Source organism: Hyla sarda, chromosome 3 (assembly GCF_029499605.1).
Source record: "Hyla sarda isolate aHylSar1 chromosome 3, aHylSar1.hap1, whole genome shotgun sequence".
Classification (NCBI taxonomy): domain Eukaryota; kingdom Metazoa; phylum Chordata; class Amphibia; order Anura; family Hylidae; genus Hyla; species Hyla sarda.
The window spans coordinates 141,844,398-141,871,562 of NC_079191.1; the positions used below are offsets into that span (position 1 = coordinate 141,844,398).

Consider the following 27,165-nt stretch of genomic DNA (forward strand, 5'->3'; position numbering starts at 1 on the left):
GTGTGATCTATAGCTGACTTGGATTGCTTTTCTACTTTTTACTGTATTTTTATGTTCTGTAACACATGCAGACAGACATTGTTTGGTCAGTTGTGGGACTATCACATCCCTCAAGATGAAAACAAGAGAAGTGGACCATAATAGCTTGTTCTATACCTGTAATTGCATGTTCACTACTGCACTGCAATAAGAAAAATACATTGCTTGTACAAGAAGACAGTGACCTGTAATACCTACTGTCAAATATCTACTGCTGTTATTATCCAGGGCACTTTAAAGTGGATGTATTTCTTCGAACTGGGTAATATTGTTCTCTTGGTCAGCCTCATATCTTTGTCACTGAAAGCCTTTTCAATTTCTATTGTTTTTATTTTTCAATAAGGTATCCAGACTTTCATTTTGGTGAGTCTAAAGCAGTGGTTCTTAACCTGGGTTCGATCGAACCCCAGGGGTTCGGTGAGTCAGTCCCAGGGGTTCGTGGGGGAGGTCACAACAGGACAGGCAAACCAAGCAGGGACATAGCGCACGCCGGGACGTCACTGACGTCCCGTGCGTGCGCCCATGGAAATGAAGGCGCCGAGGTCCGTAGGATAGAGAAGGAGGGAGACGAGTGCTGGCCAGCTTGGTAAGTGACCAGCAGCATGTCATCTTCGGTGCTCCGTCCACCGGTCCCCAGACCTACTGCTATAGCCGGAGCGGTGGTCGGAGCACTGAAGTGGGCAGTACACAGGCATACACTGTATATGGCTGGAGGCTGGATGTCTGTGGGGGAACACTGCCTACATCAGTGGTCTTCAACCTGTGGACCTCCAGATGTTGCAAAACTACAACTCCCAGCCAACGGCTGTCCGGGCATTCTGGGAGTTGTAGTTTTGCAACATCTGGAGGTCCGCCGGTTGAAGATGACTGGCCTACATAATGTGGGGGAACTCTGTCTGCCTAATGTGGGGGAACTCTGTCTGCCTAATGTGGGGGAACTCTGTCTGCCTAATGTGGGGGAACTCTGTCTGCCTAATGTGGGGGAAGACTGCCTGCCTAATGTGGGGGAAGACTGCCTGCCTAATGTGGGGGAAGACTGCCTGCCTAATGTGGGGGAAGACTGCCTGCCTAATGTGGGGGAAGACTGCCTGCCTAATGTGGGGGAAGACTGCCTGCCTAATGTGGGGGAAGACTGCCTGCCTAATGTGGGGGAAGACTGCCTGCCTAATGTGGGGGAAGACTGCCTGCCTAATGTGGGGGAAGACTGCCTGCCTAATGTGGGGGAAGACTGCCTGCCTAATGTGGGGGAAGACTGCCTGCCTAATGTGGGGGAAGACTGCCTGCCTAATGTGGGGGAAGACTGCCTGCCTAATGTGGGGGAAGACTGCCTGCCTAATGTGGGGGAAGACTGCCTGCCTAATGTGGGGGAAGACTGCCTGCCTAATGTGGGGGGAAGACTGCCTGCCTAATGTGGGGGGAAGACTGCCTGCCTAATGTGGGGGGGAAGACTGCCTGCCTAATGTGGGGGGGAAGACTGCCTGCCTAATGTGGGGGGGAAGACTGCCTGCCTAATGTGGGGGGAAGACTGCCTGCCTAATGTGGGGGGGAACACTGCCTGCCTAATGTGGGGGGGAACACAGCCTGCCTAATGTGGGGGAACATACTGCCAGCCTAATGTGGGGGGGAACACAGCCTGCCTAATGTGGGGGAACATACTGCCAGCCTAATGTGGGAGAACACTGCCATTGTTGCGAAAATGACATGAGAGTGGCACTTGCCAAGGTAAAGCCGCGCATTTCTGAACTGGTCTCTGAAAGACAACAGCAGAAGTCACACTGATTTGCAGTAAATATTATGCTTTTGTGTGAAAATCATGTTTTGATGGTTTTGTTCTTAATGGTTTTGTTCATTTTGTGCACCAATGTATAAATATATACTTAAATATATACCTCCTATGTTTTGAATTTGAAAAAAATCACATTTTATTTTTCCAATTAAGAGGGGTTCGGTGAATGCGCATATGAAACTGGTGGGGTTCAGTACCTCCAACAAGGTTAAGAACCACTGGTCTAAAGTATCTGTATATGGTGCTCAGGACAAGACCAGGATGAGTAGTGAGCAGGAGGTCATGTCTGTACATTGATTCCTGCAATCATTTCCTACATTAGCCCAATACTATAATGCTGTAAAAACAAAGGTGGAGATTTTTATTTTATTTTTTTTAAGCACTGGAAAATAAGGTTGTCTTTTTACCTCCAATTGAAAAACAGTTATTTTGTCTAAAACAGGTTGGCGATAAAGCAGTGTCCATGATTTGCTGTCTTTGGCAACTCCTCTTTCTATTCATTGGCTTTTTATAAACTCTTCATATTTCTTGGCATTGATGTAAAAAAAGGACTTACAAATACAGTACATTATCACCAAAGCTATACAATCTCAAAATATAAGGCCATACATTTTTTTTTTACTTGTTTAATAAAGGTTTATTTAGGTTGGTCTGAGGTAAAATGCTACTTTCAAAAGTGATTGCGCCAGTAATTTGCACATCTATATCCAAGAAGAAAAAAGTCTTTGTTTTCTGCTACTTAAAGGGGTACTCCACTGGAAAACATTTATTTTTAAATCAACTGGTGACAGAAAGTTAAACAGATTTGTAAATTACTTCTATTAAAAAATCTTAATCCTTCCAGTACTTATCAGCCGCTATATGCTCCACAGGAAGTTCTTTTCTTTTTGAATTTCCTTTCTGTCTGACCACAGTGCTCTCTGCTAACACCTCTGTCTATTTTAGGAACTGTCCAGATTAGGAGCAAATCCCCATAGCAAATCTCTCCTGCTCTTGACAGTTCCTAAAATAGACAGTGGTGTCAGCATTGAGCACTGTGGTCAGACAGAAAGGAGCATATAACAGGTGATAAGTACTGGAAGGATTACAATTTTTTAATGGAAGTATTTTACAAATCTGTTTAACTTTCTGGCACCAGTTGATTTAAATAAACAAAAAAAAAATGTTTTCCAGCGGAGTACCCCTTAACGACCACGGACGTAAATGTACGTCCTGGTTTGGCGCGACTTCCCGCACCAGGACGTACATTTACGTCCTGTGTATGGCCGCAAGCATCGGAGCGGTGCTCTCGTCATACACGGGGACCAGTCGGTAATGGCCGACATCCGCGATCGCGCGGATGTCCGCCATTAACCCCACAGATGCCATGATCTGTACAGATCACGGCATCTGCGGCAGTGCGGTACTTTGAATGCATGATCGGATCGCCCGCAGCGCTGTCGCGGCGATCCGATCATCCAGCATGGCGGCCAGAGGTCCCCTCACCTGGCTCCGGTCATCTCCCGGCGTCTCCTGCTCTGGTCTGAGATCGAGCAGACCAGAGTAGGAGATGACGGATAATACTGATCAGTGCTCTGTCCTATGCATAGTACTGAACAATATTAGCAATCAAAGGATTGCTATAGATTAGTCCCCTATGGGGACATAAAAATTGTAAAAATTAAAGTTGAAAAATGTAAAATTAAAAAGTTAAAAAAAGTGAAAAATCCCCTCCCCCAATAAAAATAAAAATTGTCAGTTTTTCCCATTTTACCCCCAAAAAGCGTAATTTTTTTAATAAACATATTTATTTGGTATCGCCGCGTGTGTAAATGTCCAAACTATCAAAATATAATGTTAATGATCCCGTAGGGTGAACGGCGTAAAAGTAAAAAATATTTTAAAAAAAGTCCAAAAATGCTGCTTTTTTGACACATTTTATAAAAAAAAACAAAAAAAATGATATAAAAGTTTTATATATGCAAATGTGGTATTGATAAAAAGTTCAGATGATGGCGCAAAAAAATGAGCCCTCATACCGCCCTGTATACGGAAAAATGAAAAAGTTATAGGTGGTCAAAATAGGGCGATTTTAGATTACTGATTTTGTACAAAAAGTTTTAGATTTTTTTTAAGCGATACAAAAACATAAAAGTATCGAGCCATGGGTATCATTTTAATCGTATTGACCCACAGAATAAAGAACACATGTCATTTTTACCGTAAATTTTACAGTGTGAAAACGAAACCCTCCAAAATGTGCAAAATTGTGGTTGTCATTTAAATTTCCTCCCTAAAAAAATATTTTTTTTGGGTTCGTCGTAGATTTTATGGTAAAATCGGAGGTTTCATTACAAAGTACAATTGGTCACGCAAAAAACAAGCCCTTATATGGGTCTGTAGATGGAAATATGAAAGAGTTACGGATTTTAGAAGGCGAGGAGGAAAAAACAAAAATGCTGAAATAAAATTGGTCTGGTCCTTAAGGTGAAAATGGGCTTGGTCCTTCAAGGGTTAAAGAAGTTATCTGGGTTTGCAAAAAAAGTTAATACATGGCTTGGTGCAGCATGAAAATAATAATAAAAAGGCATACATATCCCTGTCTATTGCAGCTTCTGGTGTGGCATTATCTGGTACCCTGCTGGTCCCACTACTTTCTTTTTCTAAGGCCAATGATTGGCAGAGTGGGCCGAGAGGATACCATCTTTGGAGTAGTGGGGTGAGCAGGGCACCCAGGTAGGTGAGTATTGTTTTAAATGCCACCCCCAGCCAAATATAAACTTTTTTGGTGGCTGGATAATCCCTTTAAATATTAAAGAGATTTAATATTAAAATGATCTTCCAATCTGGGAAACTGTTTTCTGTAAACAGTTTTTAATTCAAAGTATATGTGGATGTAAATTATTGTATGTTGAATGAGTTGTTAAAGATAAAAAAATAGAAGAAAAAAAAAAGCTTTCTAGGGTTCTAAAATAAAACACAATTGGGAAAATGTATCAAACCCTGTGTAAAGCAAAAGTGATACAGTTGCCCACACCAACCAATAAGGTTGCTTCTATTATTTTCCATTGGCCTTTTTAAAAATGAAAGAAGCAATCTGAATTGTTTGCTATAAGTGACTGCACCACTCTTCCTTATGGGTGGGTTCACACCACGTTTTTGCAATATAGTTCCTGTATACGGTTTGAGTGTCAAAACCGTATGGAACCGTATTGCAAACTGTACTCATTGACTTTGTATTGCAAACTGTATGTTAACCGTATCATGCGGTTGCATACGTTTTGTATCCGTTACGGTTAAAAGCGTTTAATTTCCCGTACTTCAAACCGTAGTCTACTACGGTTTAAAGTCCGTTTGAAAAACCGTATTTAAACCGTATCCGTTTTTTATATAATGGTGGTCTATGAGAACCGTATTCAACCGGATACACTTACGGTTACATCCGGTCTTCACAATACGGTTTACAAATCTGCACATGCGCAGTTGGTTCCGAAAGTACCACCAGCTTCTAGAATCTTCTATCTGGGAGTGTTTTTAGTGTAAAACCGTATGCAACCGTATATACGTTTTTTATTATAATGCGTTTTTTAACCGGAATCCGGCATATACGGTTGCATGCGGTTTAGTGCGGTTTTTAGCGATACGTTTCCTTCAAAAAAAACGTGACACAGGAACTGGATTGCAAAAACGTGGTGTGAACCCACCCTTACACAGGTTTTGATAATCTGAATATATTCACCTTGCTAGTCCAGTGATAATGCCCCCTGCTGCCTCTGCTTTTTTCCCCTTATAATAATATTGTGGGACCCTGTAGCCTATCACTGTCCTCAGCTGTAATAGGCCAGTGACTTGCTGCATTTTATTCAAGATGTCATCAGGAGAACATGTCATCCAGGGAAGTGAACAAAGGCCGTGCTAAATACTGAAGCAGCATTGTTGGCCATTGTATGTTGAGACCATAACTCTATAGAAACCTGTTCATTGGTTCTGAAACCTCACAAATGTCATCCAAAAAGAAGAAAAAGTGAGGATTAAAGATAAAAAATAGATAACTAATACAGATAAAGCAAGTCCTTACATATAAAAGTAAGAAAGATCTTCTGGAAGCTGTCTCTATGTAGAGGACAGGAGGTTCTTCAGGGTCCTGTACAGAACACACAGGGGGAGATTTATCAAAACCTGTGCAGAGGCAAAGTTGCCCAGTTGCCCATAGCAACCAATCAGTTTACTTGTTACATTCTTAACAAGGCCTGTGAAAAATGAAAGAAGCAAGCTGATTGGTTGCTATGGGCAACTTTGTGGGGGAGATTTATCAAAACCAGTGCAGAGGCAGTGTCCCAAAAAAGTAAAATGGAGCCGTCTTCACCTGGTGTTCAAAGGAGCAGATAACCCTGGCACAGCTAAAGAGTAATACAGAACATGTAGTACCTCACTGTACTGTAGGGAGGCGCTATTAAACACCTGGTCAGTGCGTGCACTTCATTTAAAAGGTTTTTTAACCGTGAAATGCCATTTCTGATTGGTCTCGCAGATCTAGACAGTTTTTGTAGCATTGTATGTGGAGTTTTTGTTTTCATTCTCAGACAAGGTGACAATCTTGTTACCTTCGAGAGCTACAAGCATATACTGAAAGTGCATCATGTCTGTCTTTTTAAAGTCATGGCGCTGTCATATATGATGGAAATGTGTTTGTAGTGGGCCCAGATTTATGTAGGGATATACTGCTAACCATGTAAGCAGTCTTTACCTTCTTTTAGGCCATAGATACGTTTTAGGAATAAGAAATTCAGCTGTAACCCACTTTTCTAGGATGCACCCATGCTGTGAAGAAGCCTGGCTTTGATAGTGCTATATTGAATGCTGCTGATTGAGCAAGTGTACTTTGGTCATGTTTCTTCTTTTTGGATTCCTTTTTCTTCTATTCTTACAATGGTAGATTCTATATGCTTAGTTGCATTTGTCCTTCCATGAAAGCTGCTGTTCCTCAGTTATCCTCTTTTTCTATAACCGTCTGAATAGCAACAAAATGATGCTGGAACATGAAATGGGCGCTTTAATCAGATCCTTTTGAACTTTTTTTTTTTGTAACAGGCTCGAAACAGCAGGGACAGTGATAAGCCCCCCTCCAGCCTAGGATTACAAGATTTTGACCTGCTTAGAGTCATTGGAAGAGGAAGCTATGCAAAGGTCCTGCTAGTGCGGTTAAAGAAGACAGAGCGTATCTATGCAATGAAAGTGGTCAAAAAAGAATTGGTTAATGATGATGAGGTAGGTATTATAACGTGCACAGATATCCTATAAAGTCTCTTCATGTTTCTCCACTCCTTAGGTTTTGGTTTATGTCATCAGTAGTTTATTTTCCTTATCTGCTCATCTATATTTTTCCAGTTTTCTGTGCTTAATCTGACAGCTGGATCACTTGCTTTAACTTAAATACAGTGGTCCCTCAACATACGATGGTAATCCGTTCCAAATGGACCATCGTTTGTTGAAACCATCGTATGTTGAAGGATCCGTGCAATGTAAAGTATAGGACAGTGGTCTACAACCTGTGGACCTCCAGATGTTGCAAAACTACAACACCCAGCATGCCCGGACAGCCGTTGTCTGTCCGGGCATGCTGGAAGTTGTAGTTTTGCAACATCTGCAGGTCCACAGGTTGAAGACCACTGGTATAGGAAGTTGTACTCACCTGTCCCTGCCGCTCCGGACCATCACCGCTGCCCTGGATGTCGCCTTCCATCGCTGTCGCCTCGTCCCTGGGGTGACCCCGACGCTCCGGCAAGGCCTCTGCTTCCCCGGCATCCGCGCTCTCTGTCGCCGCCATCACGTTGTTACGCACGCCGCTCCTATTGGATGAAGGGACAGCGTGTGCAGCGACGTGATGACGACTATCGAGAGCACCGGCGATGCAGGGAATCCCGAAGAGGACGCGCCGGAGCCCCGAGGACAGGTAAGTGATCGTCAGCGGACCACACGGGGCACCGTAAACGACTATCCGGTGGCAGCTGAAGCAGTCTGCACTGCCGGATAGCCGTTTATGCGATGGCCCCGACATACAAAAGCATCGTATGTTGATGCTGCCTTCAACATGCGATGGCCTCTGAGCGGCCATCGCATGTTGAAATTATCGTATGTCGGGGCCATTGTAGGTCGGGGGGGTCACTGTACACAGGTTTATAGAGGGGTAAACCTGATTAAAATGATGTATAACGTACACACATCGGTTCAGCTATTGCAGAGATATACATAGCACTGCTGATATGCTAATTGTTTCTTTCTGCGCAATGGAGGAGAGAGCTGGCATTCCAAGCATTTCTAACTCCGTGCCCTGTCCTCAGATCTCCTCCCCTCTCCTAAATGTTTATGCAGGTTTCACTCTCACATCTTTATGATGTGGAGTCTTCCCGCATGTGACCCCCCTCCTTTGGATGCAGAGCTCAGACAAGAGGGTGGGGGAGATCTCTGAGCACAGAGCATGGAGGAAGAAATGCTAGGAATGCCAGTCCCCACCTCCATTGTGCAGAAAGTATCATTTGCATATTTATTTATTTTATTTAGTTATATAGCGCCTACAGATTCCGCAGCACTTACAATTATGGGGTACAAACAAAGACGAGTATCAGACATAATATTACACAATAACTATTCAAACAAGAGGTGTGGGGATTTGTTGAGGCCAATTAGAGACTGTTATAGGCCTGTCTGAAGAGATGTGTTTTTAGGCCACATTTGAAACTATGGATGTTGTTGTTGAGTCTGAGGGACTGAGGGATAGCATTCCAGAGAACCGGTGCAGCACGAGTGAAGTCTTGGAGACGGGAGTGAGAAGTTCGGATTATAGAAGATGTTAGTGTGAGATCATTAGCAGATCGTAGAGAACGTGTAGGATGGTAGACGGAGATGAGAGAGGAGATGTAGGGAGGTGCAGCATTGTGGAGAGCTTTGTGTGTGAGACTGAGGATTTTGTACTGTATTCTGGACTGAATTGGTAACCAGTGTAGTGACTGGCACAGGGAGGAGGCGTCGGTGTATCGGCTGGAGAGGAAGATGAGTCTGGCTGCGGCATTAAGGATGGACTGGAGAGGAGAGAGTTTGGAGAAAGGAAGGCCTATTAGTAAAGAGTTACAGTAGTCGAGGCGGGAGTGAATCAAAGCAATAATGAGAGTTTTAGCAGTTTCAGTAGTGAGTAACGGGCGGATTCTGGAAATGTTTTTGAGATGCAGGTGACAAGAACGTATATGAGCAGGGCTATTGATAACTATGGAATGGCTGGACCAATCTGAGTAAGTTAAGTTATTCATTGTTTTAAGCCTGTGTATTCAGGTTAGTGTGTGTGATCCAGCTGTCAGATCCCCCTTAATATTTAGTGAAACGAGCATTCCTCCTTTGTAATAAACTATGCACTGACATTTTGAAAGGAGAGGATTACATTGTTGTCAATTCTATGAACCAGGTTTACATGTATAGTACTCTATAGCTGATGTTATGGTGGCCATATAAACGAGATAAATACCAAGCATACACTCCAATTTCAGCGAGATTCAATATTTAATTATTTTAGAGTTTTCCCAAAAGAAGAATCAGGCAGATGTGACCCTTTGTTCTGGTGGGACATAAGCTCCTGCCACAGAGAATGCACTGCCTTTGGAGAAGTCAGCCAAGCAAGTATTTAGAAGGTGGCAATCTTCGATTTACCCTATATAACTGTTGGCAACTGGGAATCCCAGGGAATATAAGTTTGAAAGTTATCCCGCGCTGTATGTACATTAGGAACAAGTAGTCCCAGGGGCGTTGTTCTTCCTGAGGTAGTCAGTGCCTTCCGAGCTGTAATCACTTCTACTCATAATCCTTAATCAGTGTGTAATCTTTGTGCCTAGGAAACTATGCCCAAACCACACCCTGGAGCTTTCTTCTTCCCGAGGCAGTCACTGTGGCCCAGGGCTGTATTCATACCTACTCAGTCATGATTGACAGCCCGGGCACCGCCGACATCACCACTCTGTACTGTAAACTCACACATGCCCAGAAGCAGCGCTAACCCTCTAAATAAAGCTTCTTCTGGGCTTGTGAGACTTCGGTGAGTAGAGCGCTGAGGTCGACAATGCCCAGGCTGTCAATCATGCAGTAGGTGTGAAAACAGCCCAGGGCCACAGTGACTACCTCAGAAGGAAGAAAGCCCCAGGGCCTGGTTTGTGCATAGTTTCCTAGGTGCAGAGTTTACGCGTTGACTTATGATGTGCGACTACTGCAAAAGATGCACTTGGTAAATCAGTGCCTAAACATTTTTGTGCAGTGGTCACTCCAGACAGGATGCAGGCAGCCATGCAGAGCTAACTGGCAAGTGCACACCAAGTTAGCTCCAAGTCGCATGTAAACAACAGCTGACATTTATTAAAAGGTGCAGGCATCTTGAAAAATGCCGTTCTGGTGCACACTAGTGCGCCGCACATGCAAAAAATCTCTAAAGTCTCACAGTTCATAAATGACCCCCTTAAAGCGGTACTCCGCCCCTAGACATCTTTTCCCCTATCCAAAGGAAGTCAATGCAAGTCTATGGGAGGGGGCGTTGTGGCCGTCTTGCCCCCTCCCATAGACTTGCATTAACGGGGCGGGCTGTGACGTCATGATACTCTGGCCCCTGTATCGCCCGTTCAAATATAAAAAAAATTTGATATTAATTAGTAGTAAAAGGCATAAATGTTTTGTAAATACCTTTTCTGAGTCTCTATTTCCCATGGTCCTAGCAAATGTTAAAGGGGCTGTACGCAGGAGCCTTACAAATTTCTATGTCTCTGGGTCCAATGCTAAGTACAGTTACAAAGGAGACCAGCGCGAGACTCCTGCACACAGCCCGTTCTAACAATGGCTAATGGTTGGGATAAAAAAAACAAAAAACTTCTTTTGTCTTTAGTTTTTATTTTATTTTATGTGTTGTCATGTGTATTAAACCATTCATAGCTTATTCTGGTTTGCTTATGCTAAAGATGCTAAGCTTACATGTGTACAGGATACATGAGAGCTATTTTGACTGCCTAAGTAAGACTTCTCTACAATAACAAATTTAACTAGAGATCTCCGCCACAAACCATATTTAAACAAAAGGGAAAATGTCATAAAGTTTTGTCAGTTCCCTCTTGAAGATTACATTTTGTAACCTCTTTTAAAGAGGTGTGATACATGCTCACATATATGGTGCCTGCTAAAAGGTATGGAACACGATGTATAGCTGAATGTTTTCACTTTTCTTATAGTGTGATGACACCTTTAAATTACATTGTTAGTGCACAGAGTGAAACAGGGTTGTGTAGTCAAGGCAAATCAACCTCCCCTCTACCTTGTTTATTCAACCATTAGTGACTGGTACCTGTCAACTTGTAAACATTAAAGGGGTTATCCACCATAAGGTGATTTTAGTATGTACCTAGCAGGCAGTAATGGACATGCTTAGGAAGGATCTGTGCTTGTCTTGGGGCTAAATGGCTATGTTGTGAGATTACCATAACACTGTGGCTAGCTTTGTGTGAACTGGTATTTCCTTTTTCTAGTTTTCTTCTTTGCCTACAAATCCCATAATTCCATTTTCCTCCCTCCCACACATCAGCCACCCTACCCATTGAAACATAAATGAGCTGCATCCATTCAAAAGACCTGTGGTTTTCAATCAGGGTGCCTACAGCTGTTGCATTAGTTGCAGATTTATCTCTCTCCCACTAAGCGATCCCTTCACCCGTTGAAGCAGATAGGCTCCCTGTCATCAGCTGACTAGTGAGTCAGGTCTCAGCCGCATTGCAATCTGGGAAAAATCTGAGACAACAGTAATTTTGTATGCTGTTAAATATTGGGGTGAAAATCACATAAGAATTGTGAGAAAACCGTCACACATAGGTACAGACACTATATTATGAACTACACTAACTTTACCGCCCCTGTAGCATAGTCAAATAAAAAAAAATCCTGGAATACCCCTTTAATATAATCAACTAAATCAGATAAAGGTTTGATTCCTGCAAGAAGACGGATTTTGCCTCTTCACAACGTTTGATTGTTTTTGATTTTGTCCTAACATTAAAAGCAGCATTTTTATGTCATATTTTATCATTGTTCTCTTTTTGTGTCCAGGATATTGACTGGGTTCAGACAGAGAAGCATGTGTTTGAACAAGCCTCAAACCACCCTTTCCTTGTCGGACTACACTCCTGTTTCCAGACAGAAAGCAGGTAATATTTAATGCTTTATCCTGACCCCAGGTTTTTTCCACTGCAGAGAATAAGTACTGAATAAATATAGTCTGCTGTTTGTCTCTTTTATACTGTTGTGTTGATATATGGCTTAGGGCTGATTTGCACTGTGATCACGTTTTCTGACTGCACATATAAGCTATGTAGTATGGTAGCTTATAAACTGCTCTGTGGCTTTTATGTTATTGGTAGTTAACCTGAAATATGCTGGTTTGTAGATTATAGTTTATCAAGGCATGCTACAATAGTATCATGTATATCCTCTCCATTTTGCAAAAATAAGGAGCCTTTACATGGGCAGATAGCTTCCTGATACAAGTGCCAATCAGGCCGTCAGTGGGCAATCATGGAAAGGACCCTTTTAGATGTTACAATAATTGGCAGTGAACAGCCGCTCAACAATTGCTGGATTATTCATGCGATCATCCACTTGTTCATTGTCAGCAGCACACCCCGTTTACATTGAGACATACGTTGTCAACTAACCATGATTTTGAGACCTGCATAAAACACAGGGTCCAGTTGACTAACAAGCATTTGCTTTTATATCAGCTGATCGGCAGTGCCCTGTTTGACCAATAACTACCCCTCGTAAAAGCCTCTTAAGGCCTCATTTTTATATGGGTTTTCACATCCTGGCCAAAAAGCTTATATTAGAGAACAGACATACTCAATTTCTTTGGTGAGGTCCATGCCTGCTTAAAGGGGTACTCCACTGCTCAGTGTTTGGAACAAACTGTTCCGAACGCTGGAGCTGGCACCGGGAGCTCCCGGCACCGCCTCCAGCGTTCGGAACAGTTTGTGTGGTGATTATTACACTGGCTTCTATTGTCCTCCTGAGACAACCCCCTATTAAAGAATGGATATGTTTCCTGTGTGCAAAATGACTGGGTTATATAATAAAATAATGGTATTTGCTTACCAGTCACCATATATTGTTTAGACAGTGGTCTTGTATCATATTTATAGATATCCTTGTTTTCCTCTATTTCAGACTGTTCTTTGTTATTGAATATGTAAATGGAGGAGATTTAATGTTTCACATGCAGCGTCAAAGGAAGCTTCCAGAAGAACATGCAAGGTTTGCCTTTTATAGATGCCTTCTATATATTTTGCCAATGTAAAGAAGGGAAGAAGTATAGCTTAGTTAACTTAGCATTTTAAGTCAAAGTGTACACTTAAAATACTTAAAAGGGGTTATCCAGGAAAAAACTTTTTTTATTTATATATATATATATATATATATATATATATATATATATATATCTCAACTGGCTGCAGAAAGTTAAACAGATTTGTAAATTTCTTCTATTAAAACATCTTAATCCTTTCAATACTTATGAGCTTCTGAAGTTAAGGTTGTTCTTTTCTGTGTAAGTGCTCTCTGATGACACGTGTCTCGGGAACCGCCCAGTTTGCTATGGGAATTTGCTTCTAAACTGGGCGGTTCCCGAGACACGTGTCATCAGAGAGCACTTAAACAGAAAAGAACAACCTTAACTTCAGAAGCTCATAAATACTGAAAGGATTAAGATTTTTTAATAGAAGTAATTTACAAATCTGTTTAACTTTCTGCAGCCAGTTGAGATATATATATATATATATATATATATATATATATATATAATCTTAGTAACTATGTTGGTATTTTTTATTTTTTTTAAATGTCAGGGACACGTCCCCTTTCCCCGGTGGCCGTGCCCCTTTTTCAGGTTTTCTGAGTAAAATAGGGAGGTCTGATTCTAAAAAAAATTGGCGCAAATTCTGGCACAGACACAATTTGTGGGACAGTGCGCCAAATTCTGGCGCACAACCCGACAAAACAGGTCGGGTTTCCAATAGTAAATCAGGACTAATGTGTTTCCAAGTCAGTGCTTAAAACAAAATCTGTTGCCAATTTTTGTGCTGTGTGAACCCGGTCTCATCCTTTGGAGACATGGGACGGTACTGTATCATGATTATCACATGCCGACGAAACCACAGACAGTGTCCACAAGGTTTTGCAGCAGCCGCATCTCTTCCTGGATAACCCCTTTAATGAAAACTAAGCTTGTGCTCCAACAGCCGAGATAAGAGAAACTTCCAGTCCTGGCCATTTAACCCCTAGATACTCCAGTGAATGGTGACTGATCTAAGTGGTTTACAGAGAGCGGAGTAATTGGGGTTGATTATAATTTTCCTAGGCAGCTTTGGGGTCTAATGAAGGCTTCTATCTACCATCATCCTACTCCTAGTTTTTGAGCCAAAGCCAGAAGGAATTGGAAATATAAAGGAAGGACATATACTTCTCAATAACTGTAGTGGCAGTTTTCAGAAAAACGCCAGAAGAAAACCTGTGTGGAAACCTAGCCTAAAGCTAAAAGAATATTATAGAGCAATCATGTTACTGCATTGGAAGTAAAAAAAATAATTTGTGTATAAACTTTCTCTTATCTCGGCTGTTAGAGCACAAGCTTAGTTTTCATTAAAGGGGTTATCCAGGAAGAGAGGCGGCTGCTGAAAAACCTTGTGGACACTGTCTGTGGTTTCGTCGGTATGTGATAATCATGATACAGTTCCGTCCCATGTCTCCAAAAGATGAGACCGGGTTCACACAGCACAAAAATTGGCAACAGATTGTGTTTTAAGCACTGACTTGGAAACACATTGGTCCTGATTTACTATTGGAAATCTGACCTGTTTTGTCGGTGTGTAGCGCCATTAAGAGATTAGGTGTGGGCATTTCCTGCTCCTCGCAGCAGCACTCTCTGTTCACCTTCTAACAGCATAACGTTAGTCTTCTCAGGGCATGGTTGTGGCACACCATTGGTTGCTGAGAATAGTTTCCATGCTTCCGGACATTTGGATGTCTGTGGTTCCCTTCGTGGTGGCAGTGTTGGTTACCCCTCTACTATTATGAGGTACCCATGTCAGTGTCCGTACATATGCTCTGGACACCCTGCTCATGTAGAGCCTTCCTTCCCTCCTTTTCGGTGGGGTGTACCTCAGGCCTTCCTGTGTAATTGTTTCCACTGGTCTGTGGCGGTTGAGCACCTCTGTTCGGGCATGGGGCCTGCTGGGTCGACTGCCTGTTCTGCAGCCCCCCCCCCAATGCCTCCAGGTATCTTCCTGGGTTCCTTTACAGGGTGGCTCAGGCGCCTGCTCTGTTGCCTCATTAATCGGCCAGGATGGCTCCGAGGCCATACCATCTAAAGCCCCCCCCCCCCCCCTTTTTTTGCAGGGTCCAAGGGTTTGCCCCAATGGGGTGTTTCCTCCCATTGCTGTCGGTTGCTACGTGTACTTCTTACTTGCATTCATAGTTATGTCTTTGTATCTCCCAGCTCCAGTGTCCAGGATTCAAATACCTCTGGGGACACAACATGGCTCCTCCGTGCCTCGGTGTGTTTTTGCAGGGTCCCTGGGGGCTACATCCACCCAGTGCTTTGATCTGTTACTGTAGGGCAGCATTTCCTTGCTCCTACAGTACATGACGCTCTTGGGAAATTCCCTTCCACAGAGGGTACTGGGATCATGAAGCTTGGCACGGTCAGTGCCTGAGTTTCGTCTCCACCTCTCCTTGTTTTTCCCCTCCACTAGGGGGACTATTTCACTGAGCACTTTCATCTGCCAAGTTGGAGCCATCTCACACTTCCCCCTACATGCTGGGCCTTTGTTTTTTTGCAGGGAATGATCGGAAGTGCTTTTCGCCGTCTCTTCTTGTGTGCTTACTACTCACTATTGCAGCCCGGCTCTCCTCCTGTTTCTGGTTGTCTACTGCTGCTCATGCAGCTAGGGCATTTTCCTCTGTAGGAGGGGTTTATGCAATAGTGTATAGCTCAGCGACAGCCAGTCTGCCATTGCTCTCTTCCTTCCTTGGCGGAGAAAGGTGTGCACATCCTTCCCTTTGTCAGTGTCGGTGGTACTACACTGCCACTCCGATCTTTTGGAGTAACCTTCTTGTGTCCAGAGCCTGGGAGTCCCAGCTGGGTTTCCTTTTGCTTTTCCCTCCGTTCCCGTCCTGACGAGACATTGCTGGGAGTGCTCTGGTTCGCTCCGACCGCTGGGTCCAGAACCAATTAATCCTTGTTTTGGGCTTTTCCTAGACTTCTGTGGTGTACCTTATTTTGTGGGTCGGTTCTTCAGCCTTCGTGATGATTGCGGACTCAGGCACATGCATTTCCCCTGCCCAGGTTTCTCCGCGATCCCTTTGTGGCGGTGGTCTTTCTGTGCCTCTCTTCTTCTTGTCCCGACACAGCAGTATGTCTCTTGGAGCGTTTCACGGCTGTTGGGTTTGCTCCCCATACAGGTGGGGCACCTCCCAGTGACTCGAGAGTCTTTAGTTCCATGTCGCCGTTCCGAGTTTCCGGGTTCCTCCTTACTTTGTTTCCTCCTTCGGGGTTGGACGACAAGCCTGTCTACTGGGTTGTTCCAGTCGGGCCATTTTTCGTCTGCAGCATGGCGGTGGCTCTTCCCGCTGTTCAGCCTGTGTAGTGTCCTCTCAGAGTCCCCTCTTCTCCCCGGATGATCACGCTGTGCCCCTTGGACAGTGGTTTTTGGCATCTACAGCTTTTTGGGTCGAATCTTCTGAGTCTCACCAGAGACTCTTCCAATCTCTCTTTTCCAGAAGTTTCTGGTCTTCATCTTGACTGACTCGCCTTCGGCTCTCCCTGGCGTTTTCTCGCCAGGTTTTCTGGTTTCGGTTGGTCCTCTGTGAATGGGGTTCTTTTGTCGTTCCCTTTTTCCTTTTTTGTTCCCAACCGGGCTCTCCCTCTGTCTGGATCTGTGCTCCTTGGAGTTAGTTTCCTACCTCCTTCCAGGTTGGTTTGGGCCATCGAGTCTCTGCATCGCCCCTTCTTGTCTCTCTCTGTTTCCTGTTGTTTTAGAGTCTCTTCTAAGGACAGTCCCTTCCTCGGCGTCCTAGTCCATCTCCATGGACATTGGGAACTGCCGGATGCTCAGTTCCAGGCCTTGGTTGCCTTTTTAGCCCAGGGTCTCATCCGTGAGTCTTACGGACGGCTGGGGTTCAGTCTCCGGACTGACTCCCTTCCTCCGGTGTTGTTCTTCCCACCCCAGGGACTGCTTTGGTATGTTCCATAGTCTCTGTGTCCCCCAATGAAGAGCGACCGAGAAAATGAGATTTTTTTTGTACTCACTGTAAAATCTCTTTTTCGTAGCCTTCATTGGGGGACACAGCACCCACCCGTGTCTTCATTCTTGTCTGGATAGCCTTTTCCGGTTCTTGGGTGTTTCTCCGATATTCCCTTCTAGGGTCCTTTGGACTTGTCTCTTGGTTGACAGAACTGATCACCTCATTTCCAGTGGGCGGGTATATCCTGCCAGGGAGAAGCCGACTTTTTTTTCCCTAGTGACAGAACCTCCTAGTGGCAAGAGCATATACCCAAGGTGGTCTCTGTGTCCCCCAATGAAGGCTACGAAAAAAAAATCTCCTGCTGTATGCTCCACAGGAAGTTCTTTTCTTTTTTAATTTCCTTTCTGTCTGACCAAAGTGCTCTCTGCTGACACCTCTGTCCATGTCAGGAACTGTCCAGAGCAGGAGAAGTTTGCTATGGGGATTTGCTTCTGCTCTGGACAGTTCCTGACATGGACAGAGGTGTCAGCAGAGAGCACTGTGGTCAGACAGAAAGAAAATAAGTTCCTGTGGAGCATAGAGCAACTGATAAGTACTGGAAGGGTTAAGATTTTTAAATAGAAGTAATTTACAGATCTGTTTAACTGTCTAGCACCAGTTGATTTAAAAAATAAAAAAAAAATTCTCCAGCGGAGTAACCTTACCCTTCATACAAAATCCAAATTTTGATTTCTGGCCCACATTTTTTACCTCCTTCTAAGACCCATAACTTTATTTTTTATTTTTCGACTGACAAAGTTGTATTAGGGCTTATTTTCTGCGTGGTGAGTTGGACTTTCCACTGATACACTTTTTTTTTTTATCATACAATGTATTACAAATCCAGAATTTTTTTTTTATGCAGAGCAAAATTGAAAAAAAAGATGGAATTGCACAATTTTGTAGGGCAATATTTTTTTCGGAGTTCAAAATATGGTAAATCTGACATTCCAGGTTGGGGGGGGGGGCACTAGACACCAGGGAATAGTGGCATTTAATGTTTAAATGCAGTGTTTAAATGCGGTGATCCACTGCTGATAGCAGTGGACATCTCCCAATCATAACGCGGACCCGGGCCCCCTTCATGTCCGCCCACCAGACCCATGACGTACATGTATGCTATGGGTCGGGAAGAGGTTAAGTTATTAGACTGCCCTGCAGTGATGCAAAAGGTTTTCCGGGCAACGTGCTGTGTAGCAAATAGAAATTAATATCTTCATGGCTTACAAGCAGAATCAGTCCAATTCTACATATACTTATGAATTTTTGGAGGGGGTGAGGTGTAGTGGATGGTTAAACATATTTTGCAATTGAATTGCAGCCCCTACACTACATTGCATGTTACAATCTACCCAACTGTTTTTTGTTCATGTATTTCCTTGTGGTAATAGACTTGTGTTTTCCTCCCTCTAGGTTTTACTCTGCAGAAATCAGTCTGGCATTAAACTACCTCCACGAGCGAGGAATTATTTATAGAGATTTAAAGCTGGACAACGTCTTATTGGATTCTGAAGGGCACATAAAACTTACTGACTATGGCATGTGCAAGGTGAGAAAATGGTTTATGGTATTTGTCCACTGAAGCGAATTCTGTCCACAATCACTTCGAGCAAACAAAGCACTATATCAGCTATCTAATATTGTAAGTAATACATGGGAAGTAGGGGTTTTCTCTGTAGGGCAAATATCTGGGTTGAGGGTTTTAATGATAAACTGAACCATATTGCTTTGGTCACCCAGGTCTTTAAATGTATAGTCTTAAAAGAATTGGAATATTGTCCGATGATAAACAAAGCAATGTCAAGCCAAAGTCGTTTCATGGTTCACATTGCCTTGTGTATCTTAAAGCCAGTGTATTGTATATAAAATATCATACACGGCTATGTTCTGTATGTTTACATTCTTTGTTGAACAACTGCATTTGTAGCATGCTTCCCTGATATAACCCTGACTGGTGAAGGGGTCGTGGGTGCCCAAGGCTCATTTGGGGAGATTTATCAAAACCTGTGCAGAGGAGAACTTGCCCAGTTGCCCATAGCAACCAATCAGATCGCTTCTTTCATTTTCATGAAGGCCTGTGAAAAATGAAAGAAGTGATCTGATTGGTTGCTATGGGCAACTGGACAACTTTTCCTCTGCACAGGTTTTGATAAATCTCCCCAATTGTTGTGTATAGCGACATAGCCTGTCTAGTTTGCTATAATAGAAAACTATGGACTGTGTATCTTCAGACTGGTCAAAAGCATCCATGCTGACCCTTGTCCACAACAGAAAGGGGGAGATTTATCAAAACCTGTGTAGAGGAAGAGTTGTGCAGTTGCCCATAGCAACCAATCAGATCGCTGCTTGCATTTTTCACAGGTCTCTTTAAAAATGAAAGAAGTGATCTGATTGGTTGCTATGGGCAACTGCACCATTCTTCCTCTACACAGGTTTTGATAAATCTCCCCCAAAGTGTCTACAATAGTTACCATCCAAAGAACACCATGGAGCAATCGAAGAAGGTGGCCTGAATTCTGTATTACATTTTCTTTTACATTATGTAGATAATGTAGTGCTGCGGAATCTGTAGGCGCTATATAAATAAATAATAATAGCCTGGTTAAGGAAGAGATTGCTATGGTAAGAAGGCAAACTAGTGGAGGCATTGGGATGCTCTGGGTTACATTCTTTACTTTACTTTAAGTGCTGACATTCATGTGGATGTTACTTTGATCAAGTGTATCTCTTCATGGTATTTCCTATTGGCAGTGGCCTCTTTCAGCATGGAAATATGGTTTGCAATACTGTAAAAAAAATTATTCACAAATGCTTTAAAGAACGTAACATGAGGTTTAAGGTGTTAACTTGGCCTGCAAATTCTCACAATCTCAATACTATTAAGCATCTGTGGGATGTGAGAAAAACAGGTCCAATCTGTGGGAGTTCCCACCTTACAATTTCCAGGCTAATGTCTTGGTTTCAGATAGCATGGGGCATTTTTAGAGGTCTTAGGAGTCCATGGCTCAATGGGTCAGCGCTTTATTGGCAGCACAAAGAGGACTTACACAATGTTATAACTGCTTGATCTGCTACTCCGATTTGAACTCTTTTTATTATCTATATACAATATACAGTCATGGCCGTAAATGTTGGCATCCTTGATATTTTTCTAGAAAATGAAGTATTTCTCACAGAAAAGGATTGCAGTAACACATGTTTTGCTATACACATGTTTATTCCCTTTGTGTGCATTGGAACTAAACCAAAAAAGGGAGGAAAAAAAGCAAATTGTACATAATGTCAAACCAAACTCCAAAAATGGGCTTGACAAAATTATTGGCACCCTTAACTTAATATTTGGTTGTACACCCTTTGGAAAAAATACCTGAAATCAGGCACTTCCTATAACCATCAATAAGCTTCTTACACCTCCCAGCCGGAATGTTGGACCACTCTTCCTTTGCAAACTGCTCCAGGTCTCTCTTCTTGGAAGGGCGCCTTTTCCCAGCAGCAATTTTAAGATCTCTGCACAGGTGTTCAATGGGATTTACATCTGGACTCATGGCTGGCCACTTCAGAACTCTCCAGCGCTTTGTTGCCATCCATTTCTGGGTGCTTTTTGACGTATGTTTGGGGTCATTCGGGGAGATTTATCAAAACCTGTTCAGAGGAAAAGTTGCTCATAGCAACCAATCAGCCTCGCTTCTTTCATTTTTAACAAGGCCCCTGAAAAATGAAAGAAGCAATCTGATTGGTTGCTATGGGCAACTGGCCAACTTTTTCTCTGGACAGGTTTTGATAAATCTCCCCCATTGTCTTGCTGGAAGACCCAAGATCTTGGACGCAAACCCAGCTTTTTGACACTGGGCTATACAGAGGGACCCAAAATCTGTTGGTAATCCTCAGATTTCATGATGCCTTGCACACATTCAAGGCACCCAGTGCCAGAGGCAGCAAAACAACCCCAAAACATAATCGAACCTCCACCATATTTCACTGTAGGTACAGTGTTCTTTTCTTTGTAGGCCTCATTCCGTTTACGGTAAACAGTAGAATGATGGGCTTTACCAAAAAAAGCTCTATCTTGGTCTCCTCTGTCCACAAGACGTTTTCCCAGAAGGATTTTGGCTTACTCAAGTTCATTTTGGCAAAATGTAGTCCTGCTTTTTTATGTCTGTGTCATCAGTGGGGTCCTCCTGGGTCTCCTGCCATAGCGTTTTATTTCATTTAAATGTCGACAGTTTGCGCTGACACCGATGCTCCCTGAGCCTGCAGGACAGCTTGAATATCTTTTGGAACTTGTTTGGGGCTGCTTATCCACCATCCGGACTATCCTGTGTTGACACCTTTCATCAATTTTTCTCTTCCATCCACTCCCAGGGAGATTAGCTACAGTGCCATAGGTTTCAAACTTCTTGATAATGTTGCACACTGTGGACAAAGGCAAATCTAGATCTCTGGAGATTGACTTGTAACCTTGAGATATTTTTCCACAATTTTGGTTCTCAAGTCCTCAGATAGTTCTCTTCTCCTCTTTCTGTTGTCCATGCTTAGTGTCAGACACACAATGCAAAGACTAAGTGAACTTCTCTCCTTTTATCTGCTTTCAGCTGTGATTTTTATATTGCCCACACCTGTTACTTGCCCCAGCCGAGTATAAAGGAACATCACATGTTTGAAACAATCTTATTTTTCCACAATTTTGAAAGGGTGCCAATAATTTTGTCCAGCTCATTTTTGGAGTTTGGTGTGACATTATGTCCAATTTGGGTTTTTTTTCCCTCGTTTTTTGGTTTAGTTCCAATACACACAAAGGGAATAAACATGTGTATAGCAAAACATGTGTTACTGCAATCCTTTTTTGTGAGAAATACTTCATTTTCTTGAAAAATGTCAGGGGTGCCAACATTTACGGCCATGATTGTATATGTGCATCTTTGTCATGGTGATTTTTATAGATGTTTGTATGCACATGCATGCTTGTGGAGCTGCAGGTTCAGAGCTCAGTGGGCATCACTCCCCTTCTCGAAGTGCTCTAGCCTGTGCCCCGACCCTCCTTCGCTCACACTGACATTGCTGTGAAAATGTACCTTTTTGAAGTTTTCTGAAGCCTGTGGGTAATACTGACCTACTGTGATCAGAGGTTCCTTGCTTTTTCTCAGGAGCAGGTTGATAACATGCACATAGCAGTGACAGGCGAGTTTGTTTGTAGTCTGGAATCATGAAGCATAGAAGACGTCTACAAACAATTAGGATATAGTTTTTTTTTATTATTTTGTATTGTCCTGCTGCTTAAAAAATAGAAATAATAAAGCGTGAAGATTTGTAAAGCTGATGATGGTCACAATGTGTGTAGGATCAGACCAAGGACATAACTTCTATTCATTCTTTTTTCTGTGCAATAATTTCCTGCTACTTTTTCTATTGTAACTTATTAAATTTAAAGAGCTACTCCAGTGAACAAAATATATATATTTTTTAAATCAACTGGTGCCAGAAAGTTAAACAGATTTGTAAATTACATTTATTTGAAAAAAATCTTAATCCTTCCAGTACTTATCAGCTGCTGTATACCACAGAGCAAGTTGAGTTGTTCTTTCCAGTCTGACCACAGTGCTCTCTGCTGACACCACTGTCCATGCCAGGAACTGTCCAGAGCAGGAGAGGTTTGCTATGGGGATTTGCTTTTACTCTGGACAGTTCCTAACATGGACAGAGGTGTCAGTAGAGAGCATTGTGGTCAGATAGAAAAGAACTATACAACTTCCTCTGTGGTATATAGCAGCTGATAAGTACTGGAAGGATTAAAACATTTTAATAGAAGTAATTTACAAATCTGTTTAGCTTTCTGATGCCAATTGATTTAAAAACATTTGTTTTCCTGCAGAGTACCCCTTTAAATGTGTGTTTGGTATATGCATGACATGCCTGATGTAGCAGTAGTAGCCATGTCTCAGTTTACTGCTGATTTGGGGCAGTCAGGATTAAAGGGCCGGTCTGTCAACCCCCTGAGATTCTGATGCATTCTGGGTTCCCACTGATGTTCACTTCCTTTTTCAGTCTGACAAACAGAAAATGGCTTGAATGCCCACTAGCCAAATACTGACTGATGTGGGTCACCAGTGAGTTGAGTGTTACCTGTGTCAAGATAGAACTAGAAAATGCAGAGACTGGTGAGCATCTGATCAGCAGTGACAGGGGACAGATTTTTTTAATATATATATTTATATATATATATTTTTTATGTTGCTCACTATAGTAAATAACTAGACTCTCTTCTGAAGAATATTTTAGAGAAATTTGTCTCTTGCTTTTGGTCTTGTCGAGTTCTACTCTACATTGTAGTTCTTTGCTGGACGCATATGTGACATTATCGAATGGACTGTATTACTGAGTGTTCTCATTATAGACAGCCTCCTTTTACGTGAGAGACGCTTCTGAGACATTGTTGTCAGCTGCTCATTTGCTCTGCAATAACCTGCCATTCGCATGATTGCTACAAAGGGAATACAGACAGGATTGTGTTAATAGGACATCCCCTTTAAGTGTCACTACTTCAGTTATCAGGGAATACAAATAATTCCTAATCTTGGTGTCTAGCAGTCCCTTTTTAATTCTACAGTATTGTGTTAGCAGGGTGGAATCTGTATGATAACATCTTGGGATTGTTCCATTTTAGATCTGTACACTTGAGTAAGTTAAAAGATTATTGATCTAGGAGCAGAAGTGATTGCATTTCATCAGCCCAGAATATTTTCCCTAGTGGAACATAATTGGTTAGTGTAACAGCGTGTTACTGTTTTGCTCATCTTACTGTCAACTTTCTGGATCAATACAAATAAAATTGAGATGAATACGTATACATTTTTGTGTCTAGGCATCTATTGCGACGCCACACTATCTTTTATTGTTTTATGTCCCAAAACCACAGCACTGAATGATTATTCAATGAAGGGATAGACTGATAGCTGACAGGAGGTTGCTACATGAACAGAAAAAAAATGGAGTATATCCATCAAGTGGCACTGGTCGTAACTGAGTCCAAGATGTTATTCTGGAGATCCTGTAATTCACAATAATAATATTTCTTTATTTATATGGTGCACACAGATTTTTTAAAGTAATTGTTACCTGGCATATTTGCAACTTAATTTTTTGGATGCATTCAACAGAACCTAATTCCCTCAGTATAAAGTTTAACAGGCTTGCACCACTATTTGAGATCTATATATGAAGCTGAGTATCCGGCCAGTCTTTCTATCCAAACCTCATGGGAGAGGAAAAGCAACAATGATGCTTTTATCCCTATATGCCACCCTCATATCCCATCTACCGCACTAACTATTCTCTGCACCTGCCTACCGGACAGTCTGCAGGATGTTCAAAAGTCCCCAGCATGCGTGGGACTGGCTTTTCAATCTCGCTCCCTTTTCTTGAACAATCCTGCCCGCTCCAGTAAAATGTTTGTCCACTCCCACCTGCTCCTGATGAAATGCTTGCCTAATCCCGCCCGCTCCCGCTAACACAGGAATGTACAGACACTAGGGTGCAATGCTTTGCACATACTCCCCATGTATAGCAGTGTGTGTAGTAGGGATCGACCGATATCGTTTTTTTAGGGCCGATACCGATAATCGGTGGAGGTTAGGGCCGATAGCCGATAACTTATACCGATATTCCGGTATAAGTTATCGGCTATTTATCCCCCCGCAACACCGCTGCAGATCATTGATTTAAAGCGGGCGCTTTAAATCAATGCACTGCAGTGGCTTTTGCGGTGCCATAGGCCACCGCCGCCACCCGCTTCTCTCCCCCTGCCTGTCAGGGTGGTCCGGGCCATCCATCCTTCCTGTAGTGTCCGGCGGCATTCCGGGTGGAGGGTGAACCGGTCCGGGCTGTCCTTCTTCTCCGGGGTCCTCTTCTCCACTAGGGGCAGGCTCCGGCCTAGTAACGCAGCATAGACGCCGCTGCGCAATGACGCACCTAACGTCACGGCGTAGCGGCGTCTATGCAGCGTACTAGGCCGGAGCCTGCCCGGAGTGGAGAAGAGGACCCCGGAGAAGGACAGCCCGGACCAGTTCACCTTAGGCTGGGTCCACACTATGTTTTGTCCCATACGGGAGCGCATACGGCAGGGGGGAGCTAAAAGCTTGCGCTCCCGTATGTTACCGTATGCGCTCCCGTATGTCATTCATTTCAATGAGCCGACCGGAGTGAAACGTTCGGTCCGGTCGGCTCATTTTTGCGCCGTATGCGCTTTTACAACCGGACCTAAAACTGTGGTCAACCACGGTTTTAGGTCCGGTTGTAAAAGCGCATACGGCGCAAAAATGAGCCGACCGGACCGAACGTTTCACTCCGGTCGGCTCATTGAAGTGAATGGCATACGGGAGCGCATACAGTCACATACGGGAGCGCGAGGTTTTAGCTCCCTCCTGCCGTATGCGCTCCCGTATGATACAAAACGTAGTGTGGACCCAGCCTTACACCCGGAATGCCGCCGGACACTACACGAAGGATGGATGGCCCGGACCACCCCCATTACGGGTAAGTTTAATTTTTTTTATTGACTCAGAGGGTGGGGGAGGGGCCCGACCGGTATATCGGTATGGGCAAAAATCCATACCGGTATACCGCCCAGCACTACGGTGGGGGGTGCGACGCGGTGCGGTGGGTCGGGGGGTCGGTCACGGTGCGGTGGGGGTGGGGCATTATCGGCTTATCGGCAAGGTAATTGCCGATACCGATAATGCCCAAAATCGGGATTATCGGCCGATAATATCGGCCATACCGATAATCGGTCGATCCCTAGTGTGTAGTACACATAGGGGGTATGTGCAGAGCATTGCACTCTAGTGTATGTAGAGATGTGAATAGCAGTGACTGCAGACTCAGAGGCATTGGGTCACTGACCGATGCAATGCTCTGCACATACCTGGCCTACGGGGATGTATGTATTGTTTTGATGGGGGACTCTGCAGCTCAAGAGCAATGTGATTATGAGATATACTGGAAGTCCCATAGACTTGCATGGATCTTCAGACAAAAAAAAACACCCTTGTAAATGAGGATGGGTTAGGGTTAATTTATCTTTTTATATTTTGGTTGACATATAAGTTACGTGTACCAAGTTTTATTGAAATATCTCCACCCGTCTGGAAATGATGGTGGGTGATACACACACTATTTGGTATATATCATGGTGCATGTTTTTGCTCTTAGTCATTCTTTTGTGTTCCGATAATTGCATGGTTCTTTTCCACACAAATTGCAGTGGTTTTGCTATTTGATTTTGCTAGTTTATTTTTCCAGGTGAGATATTTAAAAAAAAAAATAAATCATTGCAAAAATGGGTAATCTGCCTTAAAAACTCAGGTTTTCAAATAAATTTTTTAGGCTTCATTTCTAAACACAACAAAAAAAAAAGCACTGTGTGTGCCCCCAACCTTAGTACCCGGCTATAATAGTGTCTAGTTATATTTGCTTTGGTATGTTCAAGACCCTTTTTAGCAGTTTTACACAATAGATGGTTTAATGTCCCTAACTTTGTCATGCTATCAAAACTTTTACATTGTTTTTCTGTTTGTTTTGGATTGTCACTATGCTCTGTCCTGTGAATGGTTCAATGTATGGATTGGCAGGCTATAGAAAGTAGATGACTTTCTGTCGGTCCACAAACACTGCTTTTGCCACTTACAGAGCAGTACCGAGCAGTGACGATCTGAAACAAACTGCTACAGCGATCAGCTTATTAATGCTGTTTGTTTTAGGGATCAGTGAGGGTCTCAGCACCCGGACCCCCACCGATCAAAATTTATGAGATGTCATAACTTATGAGATTTTTTTTTTCCCTTTTAAAGAGACAGGTACCCTTTCAATTTTGTTAAGGTGCAGCAGCTGAGCCATGTCGGAGGGCACCCGATTATCGTGTCCTGTAGAAGCTTTAAAGAAAATCATCAGCCTGATCACCCACTCTAAACCCAAAACACTGGGTTATAGATTGGGTGACCAATGAGGGGTCAATCACTTAA

General features: G+C 43.2%; 1 protein-coding gene across 2 annotated transcripts in view; it reads left to right on the forward strand.

The window, feature by feature from the left end:
- PRKCI (protein kinase C iota) overlaps positions 1-27,165 on the forward strand; it is a 97,065-nt gene that overhangs the window by 50,324 nt on the left and 19,576 nt on the right. For both annotated transcript variants that reach the window (XM_056565162.1, XM_056565163.1), the window contains 4 exons: positions 6,896-7,072; positions 11,927-12,024; positions 13,040-13,126; positions 18,566-18,701. In XM_056565162.1, the coding sequence (XP_056421137.1) occupies positions 6,896-7,072; positions 11,927-12,024; positions 13,040-13,126; positions 18,566-18,701 (498 nt within the window). The remainder of the gene's footprint in view (positions 1-6,895; positions 7,073-11,926; positions 12,025-13,039; positions 13,127-18,565; positions 18,702-27,165) is intronic.